General features: G+C 38.3%; 1 protein-coding gene across 1 annotated transcript in view; it reads left to right on the top strand.

Moving 5' to 3' along the window:
• The window catches only part of ctnnbip1 (catenin, beta interacting protein 1), a 71569-nt gene that overhangs the window by 35717 nt on the left and 9997 nt on the right, over positions 1-25855 (top strand). Inside the window, exon 3 of the mRNA XM_028807908.2 lies at positions 61-151. Coding sequence (XP_028663741.1) covers positions 61-151 — 91 coding nt within the window. The remainder of the gene's footprint in view (positions 1-60; positions 152-25855) is intronic.

Below are 25855 nucleotides of genomic sequence, written 5' to 3'. Positions count from 1 at the left end.
CATTGTGCCGCCCGGAATTGAAAGCAGTAAAGAGTAATTGATGTTCTTTTTTTTTTCCAGCTGACCCCCAGTGAGGAAGCCTTTCTACGAAACTATGCTGGAGTTGTTCATAGTCAGCTGAGCCAGCTCCCTCAACATCCCATTGACCAGGGTGAGCAAATCACTTTAGTGCTGCTGATTGTCTTTCTTCGTTTATGGATAATGTTATGTTTTGTTTCTGTAAAGAAATACTTTGTCTAACAATTTAGATATACCCTGTACCCTAAGCCACCAAGAAAAAATGAAAATAGGAGGAATATAATGTAATTACTCAAATACTGAAATAGCAAGAAGGATAGCAAAAGTTCATCACATTCATGTGATTTAGGGCCCGATTCTTTAAAAAAAAAAAAAAAAAAAAAAAAAAAAAAAACTTTTGGGTTGATTCGTGTAATTTCTTGTCCTAATTTTTAACAAACATCGATTCCTCTTTGACTTATTTTAGGCCAGCTAGCATTCTTCCATTTGAGCAAAAAGAAATGACATGCTAACATAGTAGTAGAAGTCAGCACAATAGAATATTTATTAAGCACCAGTGCTCCATCTGAATGAATTCTACTATTTGGATGGTAATGACTTAGGCCTCATTGTGTAAACGTTTTCACCATCACTTGACTTGCATTTGACCTTCTAGAGTGCTTGGTTATAAAAAATTAAGAGCCTGCTGTTTTGTCAGTTGTTGCTGCTCCTGTATCACAAGGTTTAAATTTTGCCAAGTCAATGTTGGTACCCTCAAACACCCCCAATTAACTACACCTCTTTCCCTCCCACATCCTAAACATCATCAGGTTAGGTTGATTGGCAACTTGAAATTATCCTGTTGTTGTATGTGTTAGTTAGTGCACCCTGTGATGGACTGACAAGCATTTTGGGACTTTTACTTGGCTAGCCCATGATGCTAGCAGGGTGGGCTTCGGCTCACCATGATCATGAGTTACACTACACTGTCATGAGACATCAGATGGATGAGCCTCTCTTTTGTTTGTTCGGTTGGAATCAGCCGCATTCCTTATATTGCATTCATATACACTATATTTCTGGGCGAGTTCTCATTGGTTGTCAGCTTCCATGTACACAGAGCCCACCCTAGCGACTAAAAATAAATGTCAGGGTGAGGTACAGAGACTCATTGGAGTGAGTCGCGGGGCATATCAGACTAGATAACTTCAGCTCACATGAGCATACAGCAACTGCCCCAACTTGCTAAGAATTATGAAAATTAGGTCTACAACTGAAACTCCGTAGAAAAGTCTTGCAATGTTAGAATGTGTAAAAGGAGACACAAAAATGTAAGAGGGTTGGGGCACCACCAGGTGACCCCCGTATAATTAATGACAAAAAAAAAAAAAAACACAGAAAGCACACAATAAATACAGAGACGTCTTTTCAGACAGGAGTTCCTAATAGAACTGTCTCAAAATGGCCGAACTGCTGGCTATGTGGCTTCCAGGCAGGAAGGGTGGGTCCAGGTGGGCGGACAACGGAAGTGACATTGGAGCTGGAACGGCTGTCAATCTTCCATTCTGCAGAGGGAGGAAGAGAGAAGGCATTAGCAAACAGCACCAAACCCTTGGTTCGGTGGATAACTACCATCACCAGATCCCTTGCGCTGTCTCCCAACTACACATGCATGACAGAGGTCTTAAGCTGGTTCAGGAAGTGCATACATGGATGGGTGGTTTGTCAAATTCTGCTTCATCTATAGTTTTACTGAGGGACAAAAACATCCCTTTATTCACCCCAAATGGGCAGAAATGTATCAACAAATAACAGTCCCCACACTTGCTTTACAAGCAAGACACATAGGTACCTCTGTGCTCATCACAGTTGTTTATTCTGCCGTGCGACTCTCTTCAGACCGTCTTCACTCTTTATTAGATTTTCTTTTCTTGGTCATTATAGCAGGTTAGAAAAGTCACAACCAGCCACAAGACTGAAATCAGAGTTGAATGATAAATGACATCCAAGCCTCAAGTAGAGTGACAGTGCTGGGTCAGACGTATACGAGATTACTGTGCGTGTGCATGACAATTAGATGGCTCTTGACCACATTAACAAACTGATGTAAACATGCTGGTGATGGACCACACAGACCACATTCCGAGTTAGTCAGAAAAAGATACATTTAACACAGTGGAAATTCAGATGCATTTTCTGTCCACATACAACAATTCAGTCAGCGGAAAAGGCAAAAGAATCGTGCAGGATGGTGGCAGCAGTCAGATAAGCTGCAGAAAGGTGGTCAGCACTGACAGCTGATTGGGTTAATAAAGTGAAAAGAGTGTGAATTCAAGCTACTGTCTCCTTTATGAGAATGTTACATGTTTGGCATCATGTTAAAAACACTAAAGCTTATTTATTACAGTCTTGTATGTCACTGTATTTTCACTTTTCCCTGATGAGTCATTACAAGAAGCCAGTCTCCTTAACCACAGGGTAGGAGCTGCGGTGTTCTGTGCTGTGTAAACAGGAGCAGAAAATGAAGGGGTATTTTAATGCCAGTTGTAAATTTAATCCAGCTAAATTACATATGGATGCAATCTATATGTAAAGTCAATTTAATGGGATTCTTTGAGAAAACTAAAAGTCTTGGTGAGCTGTATGTAACAAGTTTTGAATATCAATGAAACAACCACTTTAAAAAAGTTCAGTGGCTGGATGTGCCCCGCGGGCCATGAGTTTGGCACCCATCATCTAAGTCAAAGACAGACTCACTTTATTTTACTACAGTAGATGCTGTTACAGAAACTGATGACGTTATATATTTAAAAATTGTTCTGACAAAGTCACTACATTCATTAATTACAGTGTTAAATTATAGTGTAATGGTATTTCACAAATTCACAACTGATTTTTTTTTCCTCTTTATTAATGGCCTCTGCATATAGCTAACAGTATCACCAATCCATCCACTGTATAATAAGAAGTGTGCCTTAATTTGTGCATTACAAATACATAATAAGTATGTTAAAAATACTATTTTGAATCTATATAGAGTACTCTTCAGTCCACTTGTATGGCATCCACTAGGGGGAGCTATATTTACACAAATGCTGATTGGCCTGGCATTTGGTTATGTGGGAACATGCAGATCATCCCACAGTAACTCAGTAAAATGAATTAATAATCACATCAAGGCAATTAATTAATTTTTCAGATTTTTAATCAAAATATGGATAAGAAAATAATGAATAGAATTATAAAGTCAAGTACTGACAAGTAGTAACTTTTTGTATTTCAGTAGAAAAAATAACAGTGATTAGGAAAGCAAGCAGGCAGACATACAGTAAGTACTGTAATAAGGTCTGCACATCATTCATGATTCTCCAACAGCAATTCATTGAGGCCTGTTTTTTTAATATGCATAAGTGTGTGGTCATTAAAACTCTACAAATATACACACATTTTGCGTGTTTATGTGACTAAATAATCAATAGATTGGTAATAATCTCCCTACTGTTTGCTAACCTGCTTATTGATAACCTGGCAGCCATAATCTTTCTTACAATTATCAAGTTAAATCATGTAGAAAAAGTATTGATGATTTTAAGTAGCATCTGCATGTACTCTTTGAAAGTATAATATTAAAATCTCTGTAATGCATCTGTGAAATCAACAGAAGGGATTTAACAGGTGGCACAGTGGTAGTGCTGCTGCTTTGCAGTAAGGAGACTGTGGAAGATTGTGGGTTCACTTCCCGATTCCTCCCTGTGTGGATAGCGCTTTGAGTACTGAGAAAAGCACTATATAAATGTAATGAATTATTATTATTATTAACCATGGTGAGTATCGGTAGATATGGAGTGAGCGACATCAGCATTCTTTGGAGTACAGGAAAGGAAATGTTTCCACTTAGAGGATTTGCATGTAATGTTGATGTGTGAAAACAATCACCTTGACTGAGTTACATAAAGCAGACAAATAGCAGGACAAATCGTTCTAAATATCACAGATTCTGTTCAATTTGCTATGCCCAGCAAGAAAAGATGACCATATTTCTACATTATGAAAATCTGTTTCTCTTTCTGGACTTTCCTTGAAGCATCATGAAGGGGTACAGTGGGACTGCTGAGGGGTGGATGCTGCAGAGTAAAGTGACAGCCGTATTATGCAGTTTTATGGAAGACGAGATGCAATTTTAAAACTCATGTAAGCATAAGATGACATTTTGTTCTCACCCATCACTACAAATCACATAGACTAAGTAACAGAGTCTTTCTTAGGGGTGGTCCTTGGCTAGCTGCTTTTCTCACAAAGTTAATGAAAAACAAAACTGCTTTGGTGAATTTTATCACCTCGGCACCATCAGCCAGAGAGACAGTGCGGATTCATGCAGAGGAATGAATTCTTGTGAATCGCACCTCAGTCACCATTTACATAGTCAATTCCAAACGTTTAAAGTTTTAAAGAATACCTTTATGTGTTGCTTACCTCATTTAGTTTGTTCTGATGGTTAAGGAAAATATTTAATCTCATGTTTTTGTGGAGTATGTAGATAACAATTCTAAAATAACAGACGTTTGTGGTGACCAACGGTAGGCAACGGCAAACATCAAAAAGTCCATGAAAAAATCTTGTCACACACGTTACGCCATCCTTTCATCTGTCTCAACATCCTAGATGCATATATTTTTACTAAAATATTGTTAAATAAACCACTTCCAGAAATAATGTTCATGACCAAAAATAGAACACTTTCAACCACAACCGAACATTTTAAATAAAGACCTGTCCTCCATCATTACATTTGTATTCATATCCATAAGTGGTGTACTTTAGGAGTTTTTGTCCACGGTCTGTGAAACTGCACAGGTGAACTGATCATCTGCATCTCAAATATGTGTAAGTATGTGGTGTATTCTCTCCCTGAGAATGTTTTAACTCATTTCTTTGTGAAGTTTAATCTTTAGTTGTACTCGTCTGTCAGTGCACTTTGCAGTATTGAAGTGAAATGTTAGCTAGTGAATAAGCAGTTACTCGACTGGACTCTTGACTAATGAATGAGGTGTGTCTTCAGTTCAAATTCCCAGTCACATTTCAGTGTATTCTGTTTTCCTCCACAAGAGCATTTTCTGGAAATGTTTGGGACATTGTGAGCATACGACTGGATTTCTTGACATGTGGATTATGTGATGTCATTAACCTGAGATATTTGATATATTTGCTATGCACCATAGACCATGTTTGCAACCTGCTTCCTAGCGATTTTATCCTTTTGTTGCTTCAGTTACTTTTAAATCTAAAGGGCCTTTCACACTAACTAGCACTCCAGCGTGGACGGTATCCCAACTTTGTTCTATCCTGGTATAAACCCACACAGCTCTTGACTTTCACGCCAGGTTTCACAAATGTGGGTTGACTCTGTCAGTAAGTGATGAGTAAGCACAGCTTGAATGATTCATTCCTTCGTTTTCTGAACTTGTTAATCCCGATATAGAACCAATCTGAAGATGCCAGTCAGCCTAACAAATATATATCTTTGGGACAAAAGCAGTGTACAGGTAGTATGCACAACATGCACAGTGCCTTTCAAGTAAGGATTTCATTGTACTTTGTACATGTAACAATATTGACACTTTACATATAAAAACAGAATGTCAAATTTTAAAATGAACACACAACAAAGTTAATTAAACTTTATAGTTCAAGTGAACTTGTACCTTTCTGTAGATTAATTAGTTAATGTCAGTAATGTGCCATTTTAGCCATCATTGTTTCCTTATTAAAATGAGCTAGGGGAACCTGCATCATTATCTCTTTTAGCCTTTTTTTTTTTTTTTTGAATATTACAGATTTATTTATGTCAAGTTCATGTATGAGTGGTAATGTGTGTAAATTATGAACCTGGGGATACAATCAAAACAACTATTAACAACAACTAATAAAAGGTAGAGAAGAAGCACCGATGGAAGGAGCAGTTGCCTTTCCACCCCACGCACCGCTGACTGTTGCGGCATGCTGCTTCACACTTGCTCTCTCCTCGTCTTCGTTCCCACCCCCAGCCGTGATCTCTGTGCTCGGCATTAATAAGTATAGCATTGGTGAGGGTGCACGCTGACTCGATTATCCAGGCGCCTAGAGCTTGGCGCTAAGGGTACCTCTGGGAGAGCAGTCGGCTGCAGTAGAACAGTTTCCATAGCAACAGTAATAACGGTAGGCACATCTAGACTCCCGCAGCCCCGGAGGCAAAGCTGAGAAGGGAAAAAAAAAAAATGTGCAGCACCCCTTCTAGTGCAGCGAGCGCATGCAGAGTGCTAATTAGCAGCTGATTGAGGCACAGAGTTTTTCAACTATTACTTCTGCCATCTGAGGATTTCCTAACATTTAAAAAAACACTTGCAAGTATTGTGTTACAGCAGGGCTGTAGAGTAATCCATTTATTTTGACAATAGGACACTGTTAGAATATGTTGACTTATCATAAGTCACCATTTGACAAGCCTTTCTAAAGATGGTGCTGCCAAGTTGCCTGCAGCAGGCAGGTAGGAAATATGGCAACAGAGACAGAGTTACAAAATTACATTAGCATGTCTATAATGGACCAGTATCCTGTGAAGGTTAGGCTCTAACTTTATCCTGCCAGGACTGACTGACTTTTTTTGTTATCCTGTACTGGAATGAACACCTTCAAACAAGTAAGAAAATGCAAGCAGGGCGTAACATTCATGAGCATTAGGGGAGCTGGTTTGATAGTTAGAGCATTTTATCATTTTCTAGTCACTTTATCAAAAAGTATGTTATCAAATTTTGTTTATTACATATTTTTCTATCAGTGGATCATATTCAAAAATAACAGTAATAGAGTGTAATTACATGTACTAGTAATGTACATAAAAAGTTTTAAAAACCATCCTACAAAATCATGATACTGAAATTGATTTCATAGACAGCAGATTGTAACTCAAGTGTTGAAAACATCCCTGTCCTCCTGTTAGATGTTGGATGTGGAGGGTCTGTGGCTAATTGTACTTTTATTTTTTCAAAGTACCATCAAATTATTATTATTGTGGCGCTTTGCAATAAATAATATTGTCAGAAAAGGTCTGAATCACTATAGTCTTTAGGCTATGTAGCCGGGAGGTGTATTTTTTTTTTTTTGGTAATGGAAGTATGGAGCATATGTTTACATGTTCAGTAACTGTAGGATAAAGTGTCTCTCAACCATCTTTCATTTTTATATAAGTTGCTTTTATTTTTTATTTTACGTATATGAACGCCATATCATTTAACTGCTTAGATTTCAAGGAGTCTGAGAAGTGAGCTGCAGTAACTGAGGTTCACGCAAGATGCGGTGCAGCTGCATAGATGAGCGAGGGATGAAGCAGAAGTGGGCAGTTAGCATATAACAAGACCTGCCAGTGCATTCTGGTACAGTAAGCGTTGGCTATGAATAAATACAAATATAATTACTACCATATTGAATGAATAGAGAGTATCATTATTAGCAAATTAAAGAAATACACACTCATCTCATGTCATACCTTCCTTATGTATGGTAATACTCGGCCCTCCAGCATCCTGCTTTAGTGGCCACGACTGCAGGTGTTTCACTATTTTGCTTTCAGATGTGGCTGTCAAACAAGTAAAAGAAAGAAATATAAACAAAATATACAAGTTGAAATAGCCACTCTCAAGGTAAAATTGATACGGCAAACTATTCATGTTGAAGTCACACAGAATGTTTCTCTGTTTTCTGATAGATGAGTTCAAATTTGCTGTTGCTTTTCAAAGGGAAATTTTGACATTTTAAAAATGTATAATGTACACTCTGGTCGAGATATTTCCATGAAAACTGAACTGTTCCAACAAATTTTCTTGAAGCATAGATGTGCTGTATTTCAACAAAATGGGTGCACTGGGTGCCAAGTTGTTTCATGCATAGAAACAGGCAAGTTTTGGCTATCACAGTAGGTGCTTTTTCTATTATATGTGAACGCACCTTAAAAATGGACAGATAGACCAGCATTGAGAAAAGAAAAAAAATATAAATAAAAACACTGGGTGGTTTTGTTGAATGACATCATGGATCATTGTTTTTTCTGTTCAATAAGAGTTCTGCAGTTCCATGGTTTTTTTTTTGTTTTTTTATATGTAGAATATCTGTATAAATTTACAGGTGTAGCATGTGTGCTATGCTTCCAGTATGTCACTTGCTTAATGGGATATCATTTAATCATTAAGTGGGTCTAGGGTTATGTAACTATATTCCTGAAAATCCTGAATTGCTCTGTTTGGTATAGATTATGTTTTCTAGATGCAAACCCATCAATTTCTGAACCTGCTTAATCCTATTCAGGGTTACCAGGTATATAATGTCGACATCAGCTTTTATAATTTAAAGCACAAATTAATTATTCATTTTGGAAAAGAAGAGAAACAAGGTTATTTTTTTAAATATATCAATTGGCAAATTGTAAAATATTTGCCTACAGCACCCTTCATACTACACAACTTTTTTCAGTCACAGACTTCATTTGTATACACACACACACAAACCTCCTATTTAAGACTACCAGTGAGCCCTCATCTGGAATCACACTGCATTTCCTGAGAAAAGCATGAACATGATTGTTTTGCACTGTGCAAACAGAAAAGTGGTTTGTCTGTCTAATTTCTTGTGTTTGTCATACCTCTACCGAATTTGAAAGGCAGAGATCGCAGCTAAATTTGCCACACCTAGAAAGCATACGTATAGCACCAGCACATTATTTGGCTGACAGTCAGCAGTGAGCTCACCATACTTTAAAAGTGTGCCGGAGTCGTGTAATTTGTCATCCCCTGTAAAGTTAGTCCTGTAATCTGACATCCCCCTCAAGGTTACGAAATCAGCAACTGCAGTTGTCAGCTTTGACATTCCTTCAACTCAAACTTGCGTAATGTAAATGCACTCAAGATATTGCATTGTAGGAAATACCTTTCATGCAACAAATGTAGTTTTTTAAATTATTGTGTGGGTGATGAATTTAGTGAGATCTTCACTTCAGGAAGTCCAGCTTCCTGCCAGACTTTATTTCCAGTAACAGTCATTTTCAGACTGTTAAATATTACTTATGTGAAATTATGGTGCATGCTTTGTTGGATTTTAAGAACATTTAGCAGTCAAAATACTATTAAAAATCTTTGTCTTGAGCACAGTTTGCAGACTGTAGTCTGCCGGGTTTCCAGTTTAATCCCTCCATTTCTCTTTTTTCTTGGCATAAGTAAGTTGCTCTGTGCTTTGTAATCATTGAGGATGAAGGAAATAAATTTAAATTTTATTAACAGCCAATAGTTTAGATTCATGATTTCCCATAAGAATTTCAGTGGCATTTAGGTGTGTTGTATTAATAGCCAAAGCACTGTATTTTATTTCAAAATGAACACAGTAAGGACCTGATACATTACCTTCAAGTAAGATGGAGGCAGAATTTTTTCCTCGACTGAGCTGACAGCTGTCAGGGAATGGGGGCTGGTGTGGTTAGCCACCTTATTGGTGATGTAATCTGGCTTCCAGTAGTTGCTAGGAGATTGTGGTAAAGGTGCCCTTGCTGTGCTTGTTTCTGTAAGCATGGTCCAAAGAAAGTGCTTGGGAGATCGGCAAGGCTGATTAACTTGCATGTGTTGTGCGAGGGCTCTAATGCTATTAGATTTAGTTTCTTTTTTAGTAAACACACAAGAAGGAAGGTGCTAATGAGAAATCTTAGCAGCTCGATTGTACTGTATATAGATCTATCCCTATGTGTGTACAGCCATAGGTTTCCAATGATCACTCTTCACAGGCACTTGACATTTCTGTGTATGTGTGTTAATTAACATTTCTACACGTTTTATGTAATCACACATACTAATATTTTTATATGCCATGTGTTTTACTGTGGAACAGTCCTAGGGTGTCACAGTTCTTACATTTAGACTCTTTGTTACATAGACTTGAACAGGACGTCCTACATTACCACTGAGGCCTGTTTATGTTCACACTTGCCACATTGTCACAAACGTAAAGCTGCAATCTACAGCTCCACTTAGGGCCTGTTTATACTTCACGCTCAGAATGCATATGTGCAGGCATCATGGCTGCCATGTGTTTCCAGCTTTCTTTTGATGCGTCCTCTGAGCACTCCCTAAGAAATTAACACAACACGTGCGCGAGTTGCTGTACCAGCACAAATATGCATGGTGTGTGTGTGTGCGCGCAGATTTTGGTATGTGACATCCGCATCGTTAACTATTATCATGTAACGGCAGGCATGCTTTGATGTTTCATGAATGGTTCAAAGCAATGAAGGAAATCATCAAACTTAAATGCTGACATGCAAATGTTTTCATGGTGCCTTTCTAAATCTATTTCTCTTACAGGCAAATACAAGTGTCACGTATTCCCCATCTTAATGATGCAATACATTTAAAGGTTTCACATATTATCTCGACATTGTGTGTCGCTCTTGCCATCTCTCTGCCGTCTATTTTTAACATTTCTTTTCATGATGTTTTATCACACTGACACCTGGCGGAATCCTCAAGATTTACTTAAAGTATGCACACAAGTATAGACAGTACACTGCTTTAAATAGCAGCAGCATCCTCAAGCTCATGCGTTGCATAGTGTTACATATATCCCCTGGCTTGTGGTTCACTCTAATTCACACCTCATTCCTTTTCAAGGGCTTAGCTGGTCTGACCCTTTATAGACTGAAAGGCCTGCCTTGCCTAGCATGTCCTGCAGGTGAGAGGTAAAGGTGAAGAAGCCACGCAAAACTGTACCAGCATTTAGTGGGCAGGGTAGATGTGGACTCGACACAAGTCTTCAGTAATAAGCACAAATATAAAATTCTTTACTGGGTTATGAAAACCAACACAGAATATAGTTATTGGTTGTAGCACAGTCTGATATGGCAACACATGAGTCCATAACTACATTGCCATTCAAAGCATTGTATTAGCAGTACCGATGATCACTTATATCACTTAAATGAGACAACATTATATTAAAGCTCTCTGTATCATCAAGGACCTTTGTCGGCCCCTTTGACATCTCTTCAAATCCCTTCAGCTATGAAGCAAATAGTGTAGCATCAGGATGTAAATGTGTCAGAGCAGTTAGTTCATATCCTTAAGCAGTAGTGTTTTAAACATAGCCACCCTAAAAATACAACTTTCTATCCAACCAGCTATTGCGTTATATCCTGTGCATTTGTTTTATGTTCCTTGCCAACTGCTGAAAGTGGTGTTGTTTATATCAGTTTACTTTAAGATCGAGAATTCTAAAGTACTTTTAGCCTATAGCAGTAACACTGAAGTTGAGGATTATTAAGGGCACCTCAATGTATTTTTAAACACTCTGTGATTTTGAGCATCTAAAGAAGTGTAATTGCTCAAACTGTCAGTACCTGGCTTGATCCAAATAAAGCAGTTAACTTTTAACCACTAACTTCTATTAGTATTGCCATGCATACTCATTTTAATTTTATATTTCAATCACAAAATCTCATTTTTTGTTAGGATTTACATAAGTTCACTTTGTCATCATGTTCTTTATTATATATTTTGACATTTCAGGTTCTCATTAGTGTTTTTGTGGAACTGATTTCAATCCTTCTTTCAAATTCTACTTTTGACTTTGTTTTGAAACTGTCTTCTTGCATCACCATCTTGGATGTCCATGAGCACCTCCTATTTATTTATTTATTTATGTATTTATTTATTAGCAATCACTACTGTGTGGCTATTGTAGGACAGCCCGGAAGTGTGCAGTGGGTGACATCATTGGCGGAACAGGACTGTGCTCTGCCTGGTTGTTCCATATTGTTGATGCAGACAAATCGGTTGGGGTATTTTTTTGAGATTCTCTGTGTTTGAATTACCTTCTGCTGTTTTTGACTATGAGTTTTGAATTATGTTAGGGTTTGGCACTAGGTTTCCATGTTTGGTTACCACTTCTGGCTGGGTTTCTTAATTATGTCTATCTCCCAGTTCCTTTTCTAATTTGCCAATTCTCCATCCACTGGCAGAACAATTTTATAACCATAGTACCTGAAAGTACCCTCCATTGCTTAGGTATATTTCTAGAATGGGTTAAGGTAAGAAAATAAATATTTGTGTGTTTTTTTTAAATGTTAACCCTTTTGTAATTGGCAGATGTCTCATCCATCATCTATACTACCTTTTTATCAGTGCCTCTGCTCTCATGAATCAAGAATTTGTCCTTTTTGCGTTCAGTTGGATTCCATAATTGCAGTAACTCTTTGACTGAGACATGTGTGGTGGTACTTTTGTATTTCCTGGTTTATTGTGTTTTCACAAATGGATGTTTAATCCCACATTAATAAACTAGATACTTATTGAATACTAAATCCGTGGACCGTGGAAATAATCTACAGTGGGTAGGACTAGAGGAGCTTGGGATTCACAGACATCGCTGCAGGTCTGTTATTTCAGGAGACAACACCAGTGGCGATATTCAATTATGTTAGAACGATATTTCAAAGTTGATTAATTCATAAATGTCTAAACAGTAGAAGTTACTAATGCCATCCTCAGTTCTTCTTTCCAAAAGTGTTTATCTTGGCTTATCTCTGCCTCACTTAGTAACCAATGCAGGTGTACAACATTACATTAAAAAATGTAAGGTTTTGCTTTGTTTAAAAAATACTGTGTCATCAGTTCATTTCCGAGTCATTCTCGCATGTACACAGTGCAGTGAAACTCCTGTCTGCACATCTGACCAGCAAGGAGCAGGCCGCCACTATCCTTGTCTCCAAGTCTGAATCTCTGAACTCCCCTATAACACCACACATAACAGTAGTGGTGAGTGAAACAGCTGAGTTTCCTTTTGCATACAGTTTTATGATATTGAGGTTGATCTTCACTTTACATGTAACTGTAAAACTCACTGAAATGGGTGTTTTAAAGGTGTTTTGGGGCGGTAGAAAGAAAGGAACATTGCTCCTTAAAGGTTACAGCCCTTTTAGGCCCATATATTTCTGAAAACGTCTGTATGCTGATCCCTGATGGCAATTACGGTCCCAAATTTGACATTGGTTTATGGGTTAAACCAGTGGTCCCCAACCTTTTTTGGCAGCAAGGACCACTTTACTAGAAGCAAATTTTTCCAGGGACCGGTTGGGGGTGGGGGTTTTGGGGCGGGATTCTGAGGATTCAGGGCTGGTTCGTAGGGCAGTTTTATACACAATTTACATTACATTTCTATTAAGTTATTAAGCACTTCGCATACGTTCACAACCCGAGATTATTGTTCTTTTTTTGCATATAACAAGGACATATGCATTGCACATCACAAACATTAACACTGTTACCGTTTTTTCGTGTCTGCCGTTTCTGTAGGAGGGTGACAATGAGTTAAATTCCAATGATGTTTTTCAGATGTTGACAAGCAATAAGCAAAAGATATCACTGAAAACCACAGAAAACAAAAACCGCAAAAAAAAAAAAAAAAAACAGTACGAGGAAAGTTTGAACAAAGATTTTGTTTTTTTTTTTTTTTTTTTTACAATGTTTCTGTTTGGGGATCGTCGTGCAAATGTTCACATCTGAGCTGCGACCACAGATCTAACTGCTCTGCGGATGATTCATTCAAGCATTTCAAAGTCACTTTGTTGTAATGAAAGTGTAAATGTAAATCTACCGAATGTACTTCGTAGTAACGAGATTTCTATACACTCGTGTCATATGAGGAAACTGTCGGAACCATCAAAATACAGTACTTTGTTGTAATACTCTCTCACCTCGGTCTCTCTCCTCTCTCTGCGCTGCTGCAAAGCCCCGCGTTCTGAAAAGTCTGAGTGAGTCTCCGTTGCTGGCAGTTCTCTCGCGGCCCGGCTGTCAGACAGCTGCGGCCCGGTAGTGGGGTTGGGGACCCCTGGGTTAAACCATCAATTACAACCCATCTTCTTGGATGTGCCATATAGCCAGTATTTTAAGTTGGTCCAACAGCGACACACATACAAAATTTTGTGAATATCAGTTTTGCCATTTTGACATAATTAGTGAATAAATGAACAGCTTATGATTTAATTTATCTTAAATTGATGGTTATTTAATATGTACAGTCATCTTATATACAAGGCAAGTGTAAAGTACCTGCTATTTTCTGCAAACAAAGTAGTACAATTAGTGATACAAACACCTTAAACTTTGGGTGGTAATGCATAAGTTAGCACCCGCCTCTATTTTCTCTTTAAACGTGTCTTGTTCAGAAAATGTGGAGCATTTACAAGTTGAATCCATAGAAGCTGTCTGATAGCTACCAAGAAGCTATGATTTTTTTCCCTCTCTGTAACTGCTTCAGGCTTAAAATAAAGTTATTTTGGGATTTTTACAAAGAGCCTTTTTCAACACCCTTAGGATATGATTGGTTAAGGAGTTGCGCCGAGCTAGAAAAACAAGAAAGACAAGCCTCTAGGCCTGCATTTAAAGTATACCATCTTGTGCCATACTTGATATCCTGTAGTGATGTGCTTTTGATGGCGTAGAGATCTGATGACTAACCATCTTTTAGATGTTCCACTGCAGTTAATAATGAAACTGGTGGCTGTTTGCAGATAGGACTCTGCCATATTGTGATACTTTGGTTAGATCCATTAAGTTCTGTTTTAGCTCATTATTAACAAGTTATAATGTTTCCATAATATTTTTTTGCCTTGATTATTATAGGATAACTAGCTTGTTGTGTTTTATGGTATATTACTATTTGCCTGTCTCACCAGAACTTTTGATTCCACTGTGCTGCCCTCTCACCTTGTTAGCACATTTGGTGTCCTAATAGTGCAGTGCTGTGCAAGTAACACTGTATGTTGAGACAGAATGTTTTTTTTCTTTCTTTTAATGCATGCAGCACACCTGGAAGGGGGTTACACTTCAGAGTTTATGTTGCAAGATGTTTTACTTTCAAATATTAGAAAGGAAAGGAACTAGTCGAGTGCGATACATGTTGCCACTTTGTATAATGTGGTGGAGGGAGATGTGCAGTGGCATTTACCCACACAGTAACCTCGTGTCACCTATGCTTTTATTATCCACTCATCCATTATCCAACCCGCTATATATCCTAACTACAGGGTCACGGGGGTCTGCTGGAGCCACTCCCAGCCAACACAGGGCGCAAGGCAGGAAACAAACCCCGGACAGGGCACCAGCCCACCGCCGGGCACACACACACCCACACACCAAGCACACACTAGGGACAATTTACAGTCGGCAATGCATGTCTTTGGACTGTGGGAGGAAACCCATGCAAACACAGGGAGAACATACCATACCATACCATTTTTATTTGTTAAGCGCTTAAAAACACAGCATTACAACTGACCGAAGCGTTGTACAGTTAAAACAAGCAAGACTAAAAGCAAAATATTAAAACAAACATTAAGAGAGAATTAAAACAGAGACACTAAAAACAGGTCAGGGGACCCAATAAAACAGAGAAATAGCAAAAAGCAAGTGGAAATAAGACAGGTTAAGAATTAAAAGCCAATGTGAAGAAGTGCGTTTTTAGGTGTGATGTAAACTCTACACAGGGAGGACCCGGGAAGCAAACCCAGGTCTCCTAACTGCAAGGCAGCAGCACTACCCACTGCGCCACCCGCTTTTATTATCATCACACTAATCTTTGCTGTTTTGTTAAAGTGAAATAATCAGACTTACAGTAGGTCCTTCTTTATAGCTGATAAAAGGAGATTGACTACAGACCTGGTATTTTTCGTGATGGCTAGTTTGGCAATGCATGGTGCCTCCAAATTTGTGCTGGCTTTCATCCTGTTGATATCTGCTAACGGCAATAATCAGTGCACCATTATAATCCATTCAAAACTAGTTTAGGTTCTCCTTCCCCATTGACTTCTATGAATTTCACAGAGTTTGCTGAAATCCCTAAACATTTCCGTGTCTTTGTCATAATGTATGCAAAGCAAATTCAGTAGGGTTTGCTCATCACTAGTTCGCATTTGGATGGAGATGTCATAATTTGGAAGCACTACTTTGAAGCGAATTCTCTGACAAGTTCTTGGAACCATTTATGTACTTGTGGCATGAAATACAGCTCTATTGAAAAGCACATTTGCAAATGAGTACACGGCAGTTATGAAAGGACTCCATTGACTGACAGTGATATTCAGCTATCCTGTAGAATTCAAACACTGCTCTACTCGTGTCAAGACAATCAGTATGTGCCCAAACACTTACCCTATGCACTTATATGACCACCACTGTGTTTTTACTGCCAGGCAGGTTCAGTCTGTGAGTTTATGTGAACCTCTGTCCAAGCATCTCACTTCTCCTTGAAATCATAACGGGTAAATAATATGACATTTTTGATTGTAAAAAGTAAAATAAATAAATAAAATGCAAGCAATTAAATTTATGTAGTAATAAAACTCCCTAGCTGCGGCTTGGTGACAGGTTATGCTACAATGACTAAACATGTACTCCTGAGTTCTGTAAAACAACCTCACAGCTGCATTATCTGTAGATCCTAATGATTCAATATTTCTCTGACACTGTAATTTATCAACAAAGCATCATAATGATCTTCTACCTACCATGAGCCATTGCAGCCAACAATTTTACATTACGACTTCAACAGAGATTTTAAATCTCCATCAGGTACTTCTTTCAGAAATGTTATTTTTAAGAAATTTGAGCTCCAGTAAGCCACAGACCTTTTGCAACTAGCGACAGCACATCAATCAATGCCATTTTTTTCATCACTTGAGTTTGAATGTGCAGTCTGCTAAGCTGCCACAAGCCTATCTGGGCTGCATCTTTAACTGCGTGATATTTTAAAGTGCTAGTAAAAAAAAAAATTTATACACTACCTGTACATGTAAAATGATCACTCTTGAATATGACTCACTGTTACAAAAATATGTAATACAAAATATCTAACAGTTTAAAGAAGCCACTAGAAAGTATACTCCAACTTTGAAACCAGCTAACCAAGTCTCTGAACGCACCTGAATGTTGCACCTTGCATACATTTTTTTTCTTTTTTATGTTTTGGGCTGTTATCTGAAAAGGGCATCCACACTGTTCTTTTTAAAATTGCTCGACTGCCAGATGCTGTGCCCATTCCGCTGACTTTCAAAGAGAAACTGCAAAATTATAAGAGCAGGCCGGATGCTGTGGTGATGTCTGCTGCACTGGATGATATTGGCTAATGCTGAAAATAAAAGGAGCCTGAGATTTAATTATTCTGGAAAATGCCTGTCTGAATGGTGGGTGAATTCTTTGAAGCACTCTGCTTTTGCAGTTCCCAGGGCTATCCAAGAGATGGCAGTACCTGATGTTGTCCAAAAAGGTTGCTCATTGATAAACTGGCTAAGTCCAAATTAATGAATTCAATGCTAGCACCTGTGATATTTTTCTAATGTTTCTGGGCTTACACACTGATCAGAAAACAGAAATTTGCCAAATTCCTTTTCTAGAAGCTGTCTAGACACATTACAACAGTTTCAGGAGCAATTTATGTAGTGATGCCATATTTTGTATTGCTTTGTCTGGAATGAAACAATTTGTCTTAAGAATCCTCAGACTCATGTGAGCTTCACAAGCACCTGTGAAAGATGTATGGCTGTCCCGCCACCCCCAGTCCCTTTACCTATGCAGGCACACAATACACAGACATGGCAGGGCCACTTACAGCCGACTCCATGAGTCAGCTCAAACTGTTGATCTTTAAATAGCACCATTTGGAAAGGCCTGCTGTTACAGGGCAAGCCCTCGACCCCCGCTAATGACACCAAAAAAATCTGGTGCTTGAACCCACCTGTAATTTGGACCATAATAGTTATCAGTGAAGAGGCGAGCACACACACACACCAAGTTGTAGTAAAAAGTTTCAAATGGTTTTATTCTCTTGGGGAAAAATGTGAGCCATTAACCAGTCCGTTGGGAGTTCAGCTCTAAAATATAGTTGAAAATAGAATAACAAAACTTGTTAAGAGCAGATTTTGTGCAAATGTTAGGAAGCTTTTCTTCAAGTAGAGAACCCCAAACACATGGAATAAATTACCAAGTAGTTTGGCGGAGAGCAATATCCATGTAGAAAAATTTTGAGTACATCCACTGTGTAGAAATACAGCAGTTCTTTAAGTAATATTAGGGTGTCTGCCATTATGGATGTAGTGAGAAATCAAGCAAAATGGCATCTTTTATTGGCTAACTAAAAAGATTACAATATGCAAGCTTTCGAGGCAACTCAGGCCCCTTCTTCAGGCAAAGATGTAATACAGAAACTGGAGTTCCCTGTGTTTTATATATACACACACTAGGACAAATAACAACATTGAAAAACCTTTAAGTGAGACATCTTAAATGTAAAAAATTAATAGACCTCTTCAGGCTAAGATTCATTTAGCAAGAGAGGAGAACAATGTATGGTGAAGATCTTTGGATAAGATAACTGTCCAGCTGAGTTTTTCAATACAGTGCAGGTCTGTAGACAAGGCTGTCTGTGTCAGTCTGAGAGATACAAACAATCCTCATATCTGGCCATAAAACTCTTGTCTCTAGTCAAACCATGTTGTAATGTGTTAAATATTAGCACAAGTTTAACTTCCCATTCTTTTCTCTCTTGCTGTGTTCAAAAGTTGCCCATAAGCACTGTGACTTTAAAGTCCCTCTCACAGTGTCCATGGCTATTGAAATGGTCTGCTACAGGAATATCTGTGTTTCCATGCTTGATATGGAACTTTTGTAAATTCATTCTTTGACAGAGTCTTTGTCCAGTTTCTCCCATGTAGAGTGCAATGTCAAGACATTTCCTGCAGAGATTTAGGTAGACCACATTAGATGATCTGCAGGAAAATGATCCCTTTATGCGATGTTCTAGTCAGCAGTGTGGTATAATTACACGGTCTGTATTATAAATGTGAGCATACGTTTTAAATCTTTTCTGTAGGCAGGGAGATGTGCCATTTTTTTCCTTTTGCTTGACTTCTCACAGCAGTTCGTTAAAAAATACTGGGAAAAAATATTCATTAACATAATCAAACTCCAAATACATAAAAACATAAAATTCACCTTTCTATTAGCCAGATAGTAGCTCACTTTTGTTCTTCTTTCCTCTTTTCCCTTCATTTTAAGAGTTTATCTCCTGAATTGCTTCCTTTTTTTGTTAAATAGCAGCCAAGCAAAAATGAGCTGTGAAGTGAGTCAAGAGATGACCAGCTAAGTCGGGGCTCCAAACTACAACCAATTTCAGTCCAACCAGTTTCTTAATTAGAAACCAGTTCTTGTTGTTAATTAAACCCATTATTTAATTCCATCTGCGGTGCGTTGGCACCCTGCCCGGGATTGATTCCTGCCTTGTGCCCTGTGTTGGCTGGGATTGGCTCCAGCAGACCCCCGTGACCCTGTGTTCGGATTCAGCGGGTTGGAAAATGGATGGATGGATGGATTTAATTCCATAGCTCGTTGGTGCTCTCATTTTGCCACAGCAGGCATTTTCAAAACTATTGGTTTTCTTTTTTTCTAAGAACACCATCAAAATGTTTTGGTGACCTGAGCAGATCACCATCATTGAGACTTGAACCATTTTCTACTTTCAGAATACGGTATGATAGACCCAGGTTATCTGGTCATGTATTGGATTGTTTTGTTTCTTGTTTTTGTTTGAATGCTCATTAAAGAAAAAGGATAATCAAGGAGTCTTGAGTCTTAAATAGCAAGTAATTTAAAATTAAGGCAAAAGAATTGATTAGTGTAAAAACTGGTCACTCATTAGGAAAATTATTAGAATGTAAACCTGCAGCCAATGTGGCCCTCCAGGACCACAGGTGGACATGCCAATTTAACTAAAATAACATTGCTTGCTTTTTCTTTTCTGGTCCAACACAGAAATAAGCCATTTAGGGTGTATATAACTAACTAACATAAAGCCTGCACACACCCCTCTTAACAACTCATGCAACTGCAACAGGCCCTAAGGTCTTTATTTAACCCCCAAAGCATCCCTGGTTTGGCTCCCAGGGCTAACAAATTCCACCCCCAAGATGATAACTTCTATCTCAGCTAGGATTCACCAGTAGCGTCTCAACTAAAATGAAAGTTTTCACCCATCCATCCACTGTACGGGACAGCTGGAGCCTATTCAAGCGAGCATCGGGTGAAAGGGAGGAATAATACATGAACAAGGGTGCCAGCCCATCACAGTTTGAACAAACACACACAGATATATATACTGTATCAAGGGCCAGTCTAGTATTGCCAGTCCACCTAACCTTGCATGTCTTTTGGACTGTAGGACGAAACCGGATCATTTATAATGTTTTGTTTGAGAATACTTTGCCTCTCTAAGCGTTTGGAGTGTAACTGTTTTGAATACTTAAAAAAGCAGCCTTTTTCTAGTTTTTATTCTGCAGAGATATATTTTACCAGTTTACAATTGCTTTGAACATAAACTGTTAGAACACTTCAATAAAAATAACACTGAAGAAATATGAAATCCAGAGAATGATAATGCTTTTCAAGGGGATTTAATACTTTTGGCAGGCACTGTATATATAATATTGTATTTATCAAAGAATTGGAACATTAGAAAAGTTGTGACCAGAACAGGCCATTCAGCCCAAAGCGCTCATCCATCCCATCTATCTTGAGTGTCCTAAATAACATCAAGTCGAGATCTGAAGGTCCCTGCCCAATATCAGATCTCCCATTGTCTATTTAAATCTAACATTTCTACTTCCCATGTGTAATTCTCGGTGGGTTGGCACGCTGCCCGGGATTGGTTCCTGCCTTGTGCCCTGTGTTGGCTGGGATTGGCTCCAGCAGACCCCCGTGACCCTGTGTTCGGATCAGCGGGTTGGAAAATGGATGGATGGATGTGTAATTCTTTACATTTACTTACATTAAATTTCATCTGCCACAAATCTGCCAAGCCTGTATGCTGTCCAAATCCCACAATTTAGATGATTCTACATTATCATCCCTTTCTCCTAGTTTGGCATCATCTGCAAATTTAACCAGCTTATTGATTTTATTCTTGCTCAGCTCATTTACGTATATTAAAAAGAGCAACAGAACAGATTTATTGTTAAAGGATCACAATTATCACAGGTACTGAGTACAGTGAAGTTCTTACTTGCATGTGCTAATCAGCATGAAGCCTAGATCCATGATTAGTGAGCAGAACTACCAAACCTCAAAACCTCTTTTATTTACCCAAGCAATCTCAGAAAACAGTCTATGACACTCCAAACATTCCAGTTAAGCAGTATGCTGCTTTGGAACTGTACATTATTAATCTGTTAAAGGGACAATTTGATTTGTACTAATAAAACAGAATAAATTGTTGTCATTATATAGTGTAATTTAAGTAAACACCAAATGGACTGCTTCAGCCTGAGGATCACTCTCTTGTGATGATGTAAATTGCACTGCTTTATTGGGATATTATTTTGCTCCACTTGCAGGATGTAAACCCACCTGTTTTAATTCAAGGGGAAAATGGTGTCCCGTAATACTTAAAATTAGAGAAAATTACATTTACAAATAAAGCATTTTCAGAATATGGCAGGCCCTTGCTAATGCAATCTTCAACTAACATCCTATTGTATAATCATTTTAATTAAAGCCCCTCCTAATGGTGAGATTCTTTTAGCTAAGGAAGAAAGAAGTTTCAAGGTCAGGTATGTTTTCTGTGTAATCGTGGCACTGGAGAGTGGCAATGTGTTGTATGTTGATCATCACAAGCAAAAATTTCACTGTAAATCCAATAACTATTTGTATACGAATCTGCGTAGAGAAAGGCAGTGTAATTGTTCAGATATATTTTTACCTAAATGTTTTTACCCAAAATTTACTTCAGTCAAACACATTTTCAAACAATGAAATTTGTAAGACTCTGGGACAATGAAAACGGTTATTTCTGAGAATGTTTTATATTTAATTTTTTTTTGTTTGTGCATACATTGTGTAAAGCATTTTGGGGTGGTGCCTTATAAAAAGTTTTCCTTTGTGGAGGTGTTCATGATTTTCTTTCTGTGTGCCATGTGCATTGTCATACCTCCACATCTGACACTGCCAAACTAGGCTAACCTCATAAATGCAGGCATCTTTAGTTCACCATAACACCAATATGGGCCCCAGTGTTTCTGACATTATTTACTGCTGCACCCCGCCTCACAAGATGGTCTCTTTATTGTTGGTCATTGAAGTGCTCTGGCATCCTTGTCTGCTACAGAGCAGGCTGAGCGGAAACTGTCTGTTGTTCCCGATGCTTTTCCAGCTGCACTCTGTGTCTTGGTTTGGCAGATATCAGTATCCTCAGTCCCCACTGACTGCTACAGTGTCAGAAGGCGGCTGCCAGCCTGCCTTCATTGGTTTTACACTTAACTCAAACCCCTACCCCCTATACCACTCTAATCTGCCTTATTTCAGTAATGGCCCAAACTTACTGGAAAGGTCAAAGAAATTGTATAAAAATACCAGAAATTGGCCTAAGTGTCTTGTTAATGTGCTGGAGCTTTTAGATTAAATTTAATCTTACAGAACGAAGCACAAGCTGCTTTTATAAGTGTTTTAATGATGCATTAGCCTGGGGATGAAAAAAGTTACAGTACTTTGAATGACTGAGGCATAGTTCTTGTTTAGAAAGCACATATCCATAATGTTTCAAGTTTTGAAATACTGTGTAAAAATGAACAACGGTTGGTGTACTTGCCCTAAACACAACAAAAAGTGCTGTGCAAATGAACACCAACATCTCGATTGTGTCACCGAATATTTACCATGATGCAATGGAGCAAAAAGTAATAAATGAAAAGTGTGCACCTGCTGCAGAGCCTACAAGTTGGCTTTGCCAGGTCGTAAATAGAAAAAGAACAAGAAATGTGACAAACAAGAGGAGACCACTCAGTCCCTCTGTCTCATTTGTATAGCTAATGGCTAAGCTGCCTCCGTATCTCATCCAGATTGTTTGTAAAGGTTATCAAGGGGTCTGCTTCATCTTCATGTCTTGGATAGTTTGTTCAAGATTCTCACATCTCTTTCTGTGAATCCTGGCTTCACTCCTAAATGCACTTGCCCTTATTTTCCATTGTTGTTCTTGAGTATGTAATTTAGTAAAAAAAAAAAAAAAAAACAGCTGGATCTACTTTATCAACACTTTTGAGAATTTTGAAGACCTGGATTACGTCCCCGCACAGTCTCCTCTGCTTGATATTAAACACGTTTAATTCCCTGCACTTGTCAGAATACAACATGTCCTTCAGTCCCAGGATGCACTTGGCTACTCTCTTCTGCACAGCTTCAAGTGCTTCTGTCTTTTTTTTTGTAGCGTTTTGACCAGAACTGCACACAACCTTACTGGTGCTTTATACTGTCTGAGCATAACATCCCTCAATTTATATTTTTACGATATATCCTAACATTTTATTTGCCTTTTTAAAAGCTTCTGCACATTGCTTAGATGATGAGAATGTTGTAAAAAATAGAAAGCCCTAAATCCTGTTCAGAGGTTGCTTCCATGTTCCTTTTGCCTGTAGGCTGCACTTTGTGTTTTCCCCATGTTAAACTGCATTTGGAAGTGTTCACCCAATTTTGAAGATTGGCCAGGTCTTTTTGAATTTTTTTTTTTTTTGCTGCCTCCTCAGCATCTGCTATCCATCCAATTTTAGTATCACATTGCACAAGATTAAATTTAAATCTTCATGCTTGACTGGCAATCTCTTATATATATATATATATATATATATATATATATATATATATATATATATATATATATATATATAATATATATATATATATATATATATATATATGCGCATTATTTGACAGTAAACTATTTCAACCATATATATATATATATATATATATATATATATATATATATATATATATACAGTGGTGTGAAAAACTATTTGCCCCCTTCCTGATTTCTTATTCTTTTGGCATGTTTGTCACACAAAATGTTTCTGATCATCAAACACATTTAACCATTAGTCAAATATAACACAAGTAAACTCAAAATGCAGTTTGTAAATGGTGGTTTTTTATTATTTAGGGAGAAAAAAAAATCCAAACCTACATGGCCCTGTGTGAAAAAGTAATTGCCCCCCTGAACCTAATAACTGGTTGGGGCCACCCTTAGCAGCAATAACTGCAATCAAGCGTTTGCGAATAACTTGCAATGAGTCTTTTACAGCGTTCTGGAGGAATTTTGGCCCACTCATCTTTGCAAAATTGTTGTAATTCAGCTTTATTTGAGGGTTTTCTAGCATGAACCGCCTTTTTAAGGTCATGCCATAGCATCTCAATTGGATTCAGGTCAGGACTTTGACTAGGCCACTCCAAAAGTCTTCATTTTGGTTTTTTTCAGCCATTCAGAGGTGGATTTGCTGGTGTGTTTGGGTCATTGTCCTGTTGCAGCACCCAACATCGCTTCAGCTTGAGTGACGAACTGATGGCCGGACATTCTCCTTCAGGATTTTTTGGTAGACAGTAGAATTCATGGTTCCATCTATCACAGCAAGCCTTCCAGGTCCTGAAGCAGCAAAACAACCCCAGACCATCACACTACCACCACCATATTTTACTGTTGGTATGATGTCTTTTTCTGAAATGCTGTGTTCCTTTTACGCCAGATGTAACGGGACATTTGCCTTCCAAAAAGTTCAACTTTTGACTCATCAGTCCACAAGGTATTTTCCCCCAAAAGTCTTGGCAATCATTGAGATGTTTCTTAGCAAAATTGAGACGAGCCCCTAATGTTCTTTTTGCTTAACAGTGGTTTGCGTCTTGGAAATCTGCCATGCAGGCCGTTTTTTGCCCAGTCTCTTTCTTATGGTGGAGTCGTGAACACTGACCTTAATTGAGGCAAGTGAGGGCTGCAGTTCTTTAGACGTTGTCCTGGGGTCTTTTGTGACCTCTCGGATGAGTCGTCTCTGCGCTCTTGGGGTAATTTTGGTCGGCCGGCCACTCCTGGGAAGGTTCACCACTGTTCCATGTTTTTGCCATTTGTGGATAATGGCTCTCACTGTGGTTCGCTGGAGTCCCAAAGCTTTAGAAATGGCTTTATAACCTTTACCAGACTGATAGATCTCAATTACTTCTGTTCTCATTTGTTCCTGAATTTCTTTGGATCTTGGCATGATGTCTAGCTTTTGAGGTGCTTTTGGTCTACTTCTCTGTGTCAGGCAGCTCCTATTTAAGTTATTTCTTGATTGAAACAGGTGTGGCAGTAATCAGGCCTGGGGGTGGCTACGGAAATTGAACTCAGGTGTGATACACCACAGTTAGGTTATTTTTTTAACAAGGGGGCAATTACTTTTTCACACAGGGCCATGTAGGTTTGGATTTTTTTTCTCCCTAAATAATAAAAACCATCATTTAAAAACTGCATTTTGTGTTTACTTGTGTTATATTTGACTAATGGTTAAATGTGTTTGATGATCAGAAACATTTTGTGTGACAAACATGCAAAAGAATAAGAAATCAGGAAGGGGGCAAATAGTTTTTCACACCACTGTATAGGTAATCCACCTATCTATCTATTGTCTTTGTTGTATTTAATAAGGTAACTATATAATAGAAATGCATATTTTACCTTTAAATGTATAAGAGGGATAAATATAAGGAGAACTCAACAAAACCTATAGTCTCTCCAGACATTCTTATACTGGTTTGTGTGTCTGCCTACCCATGGGGTAGCTCACTTTCTGCCTACCTTAAAGTACAGCACAGCACTTTACCTCCTCATGTACTTTCTGATCTTCACTCTGTCTCGGTGTATTCTGGCCACTTCTCTTCATGCCACTTGTGCCCTTGCCCGAATAGCTCACTAACCTTAACTTACAGGCTGAGGAAAAACACAGTCTGAA

This window comes from Erpetoichthys calabaricus, chromosome 8 (assembly GCF_900747795.2).
Source record: "Erpetoichthys calabaricus chromosome 8, fErpCal1.3, whole genome shotgun sequence".
NCBI lineage: Eukaryota > Metazoa > Chordata > Cladistia > Polypteriformes > Polypteridae > Erpetoichthys > Erpetoichthys calabaricus.
This window is presented reverse-complemented; position numbering and strand designations above follow the sequence as displayed.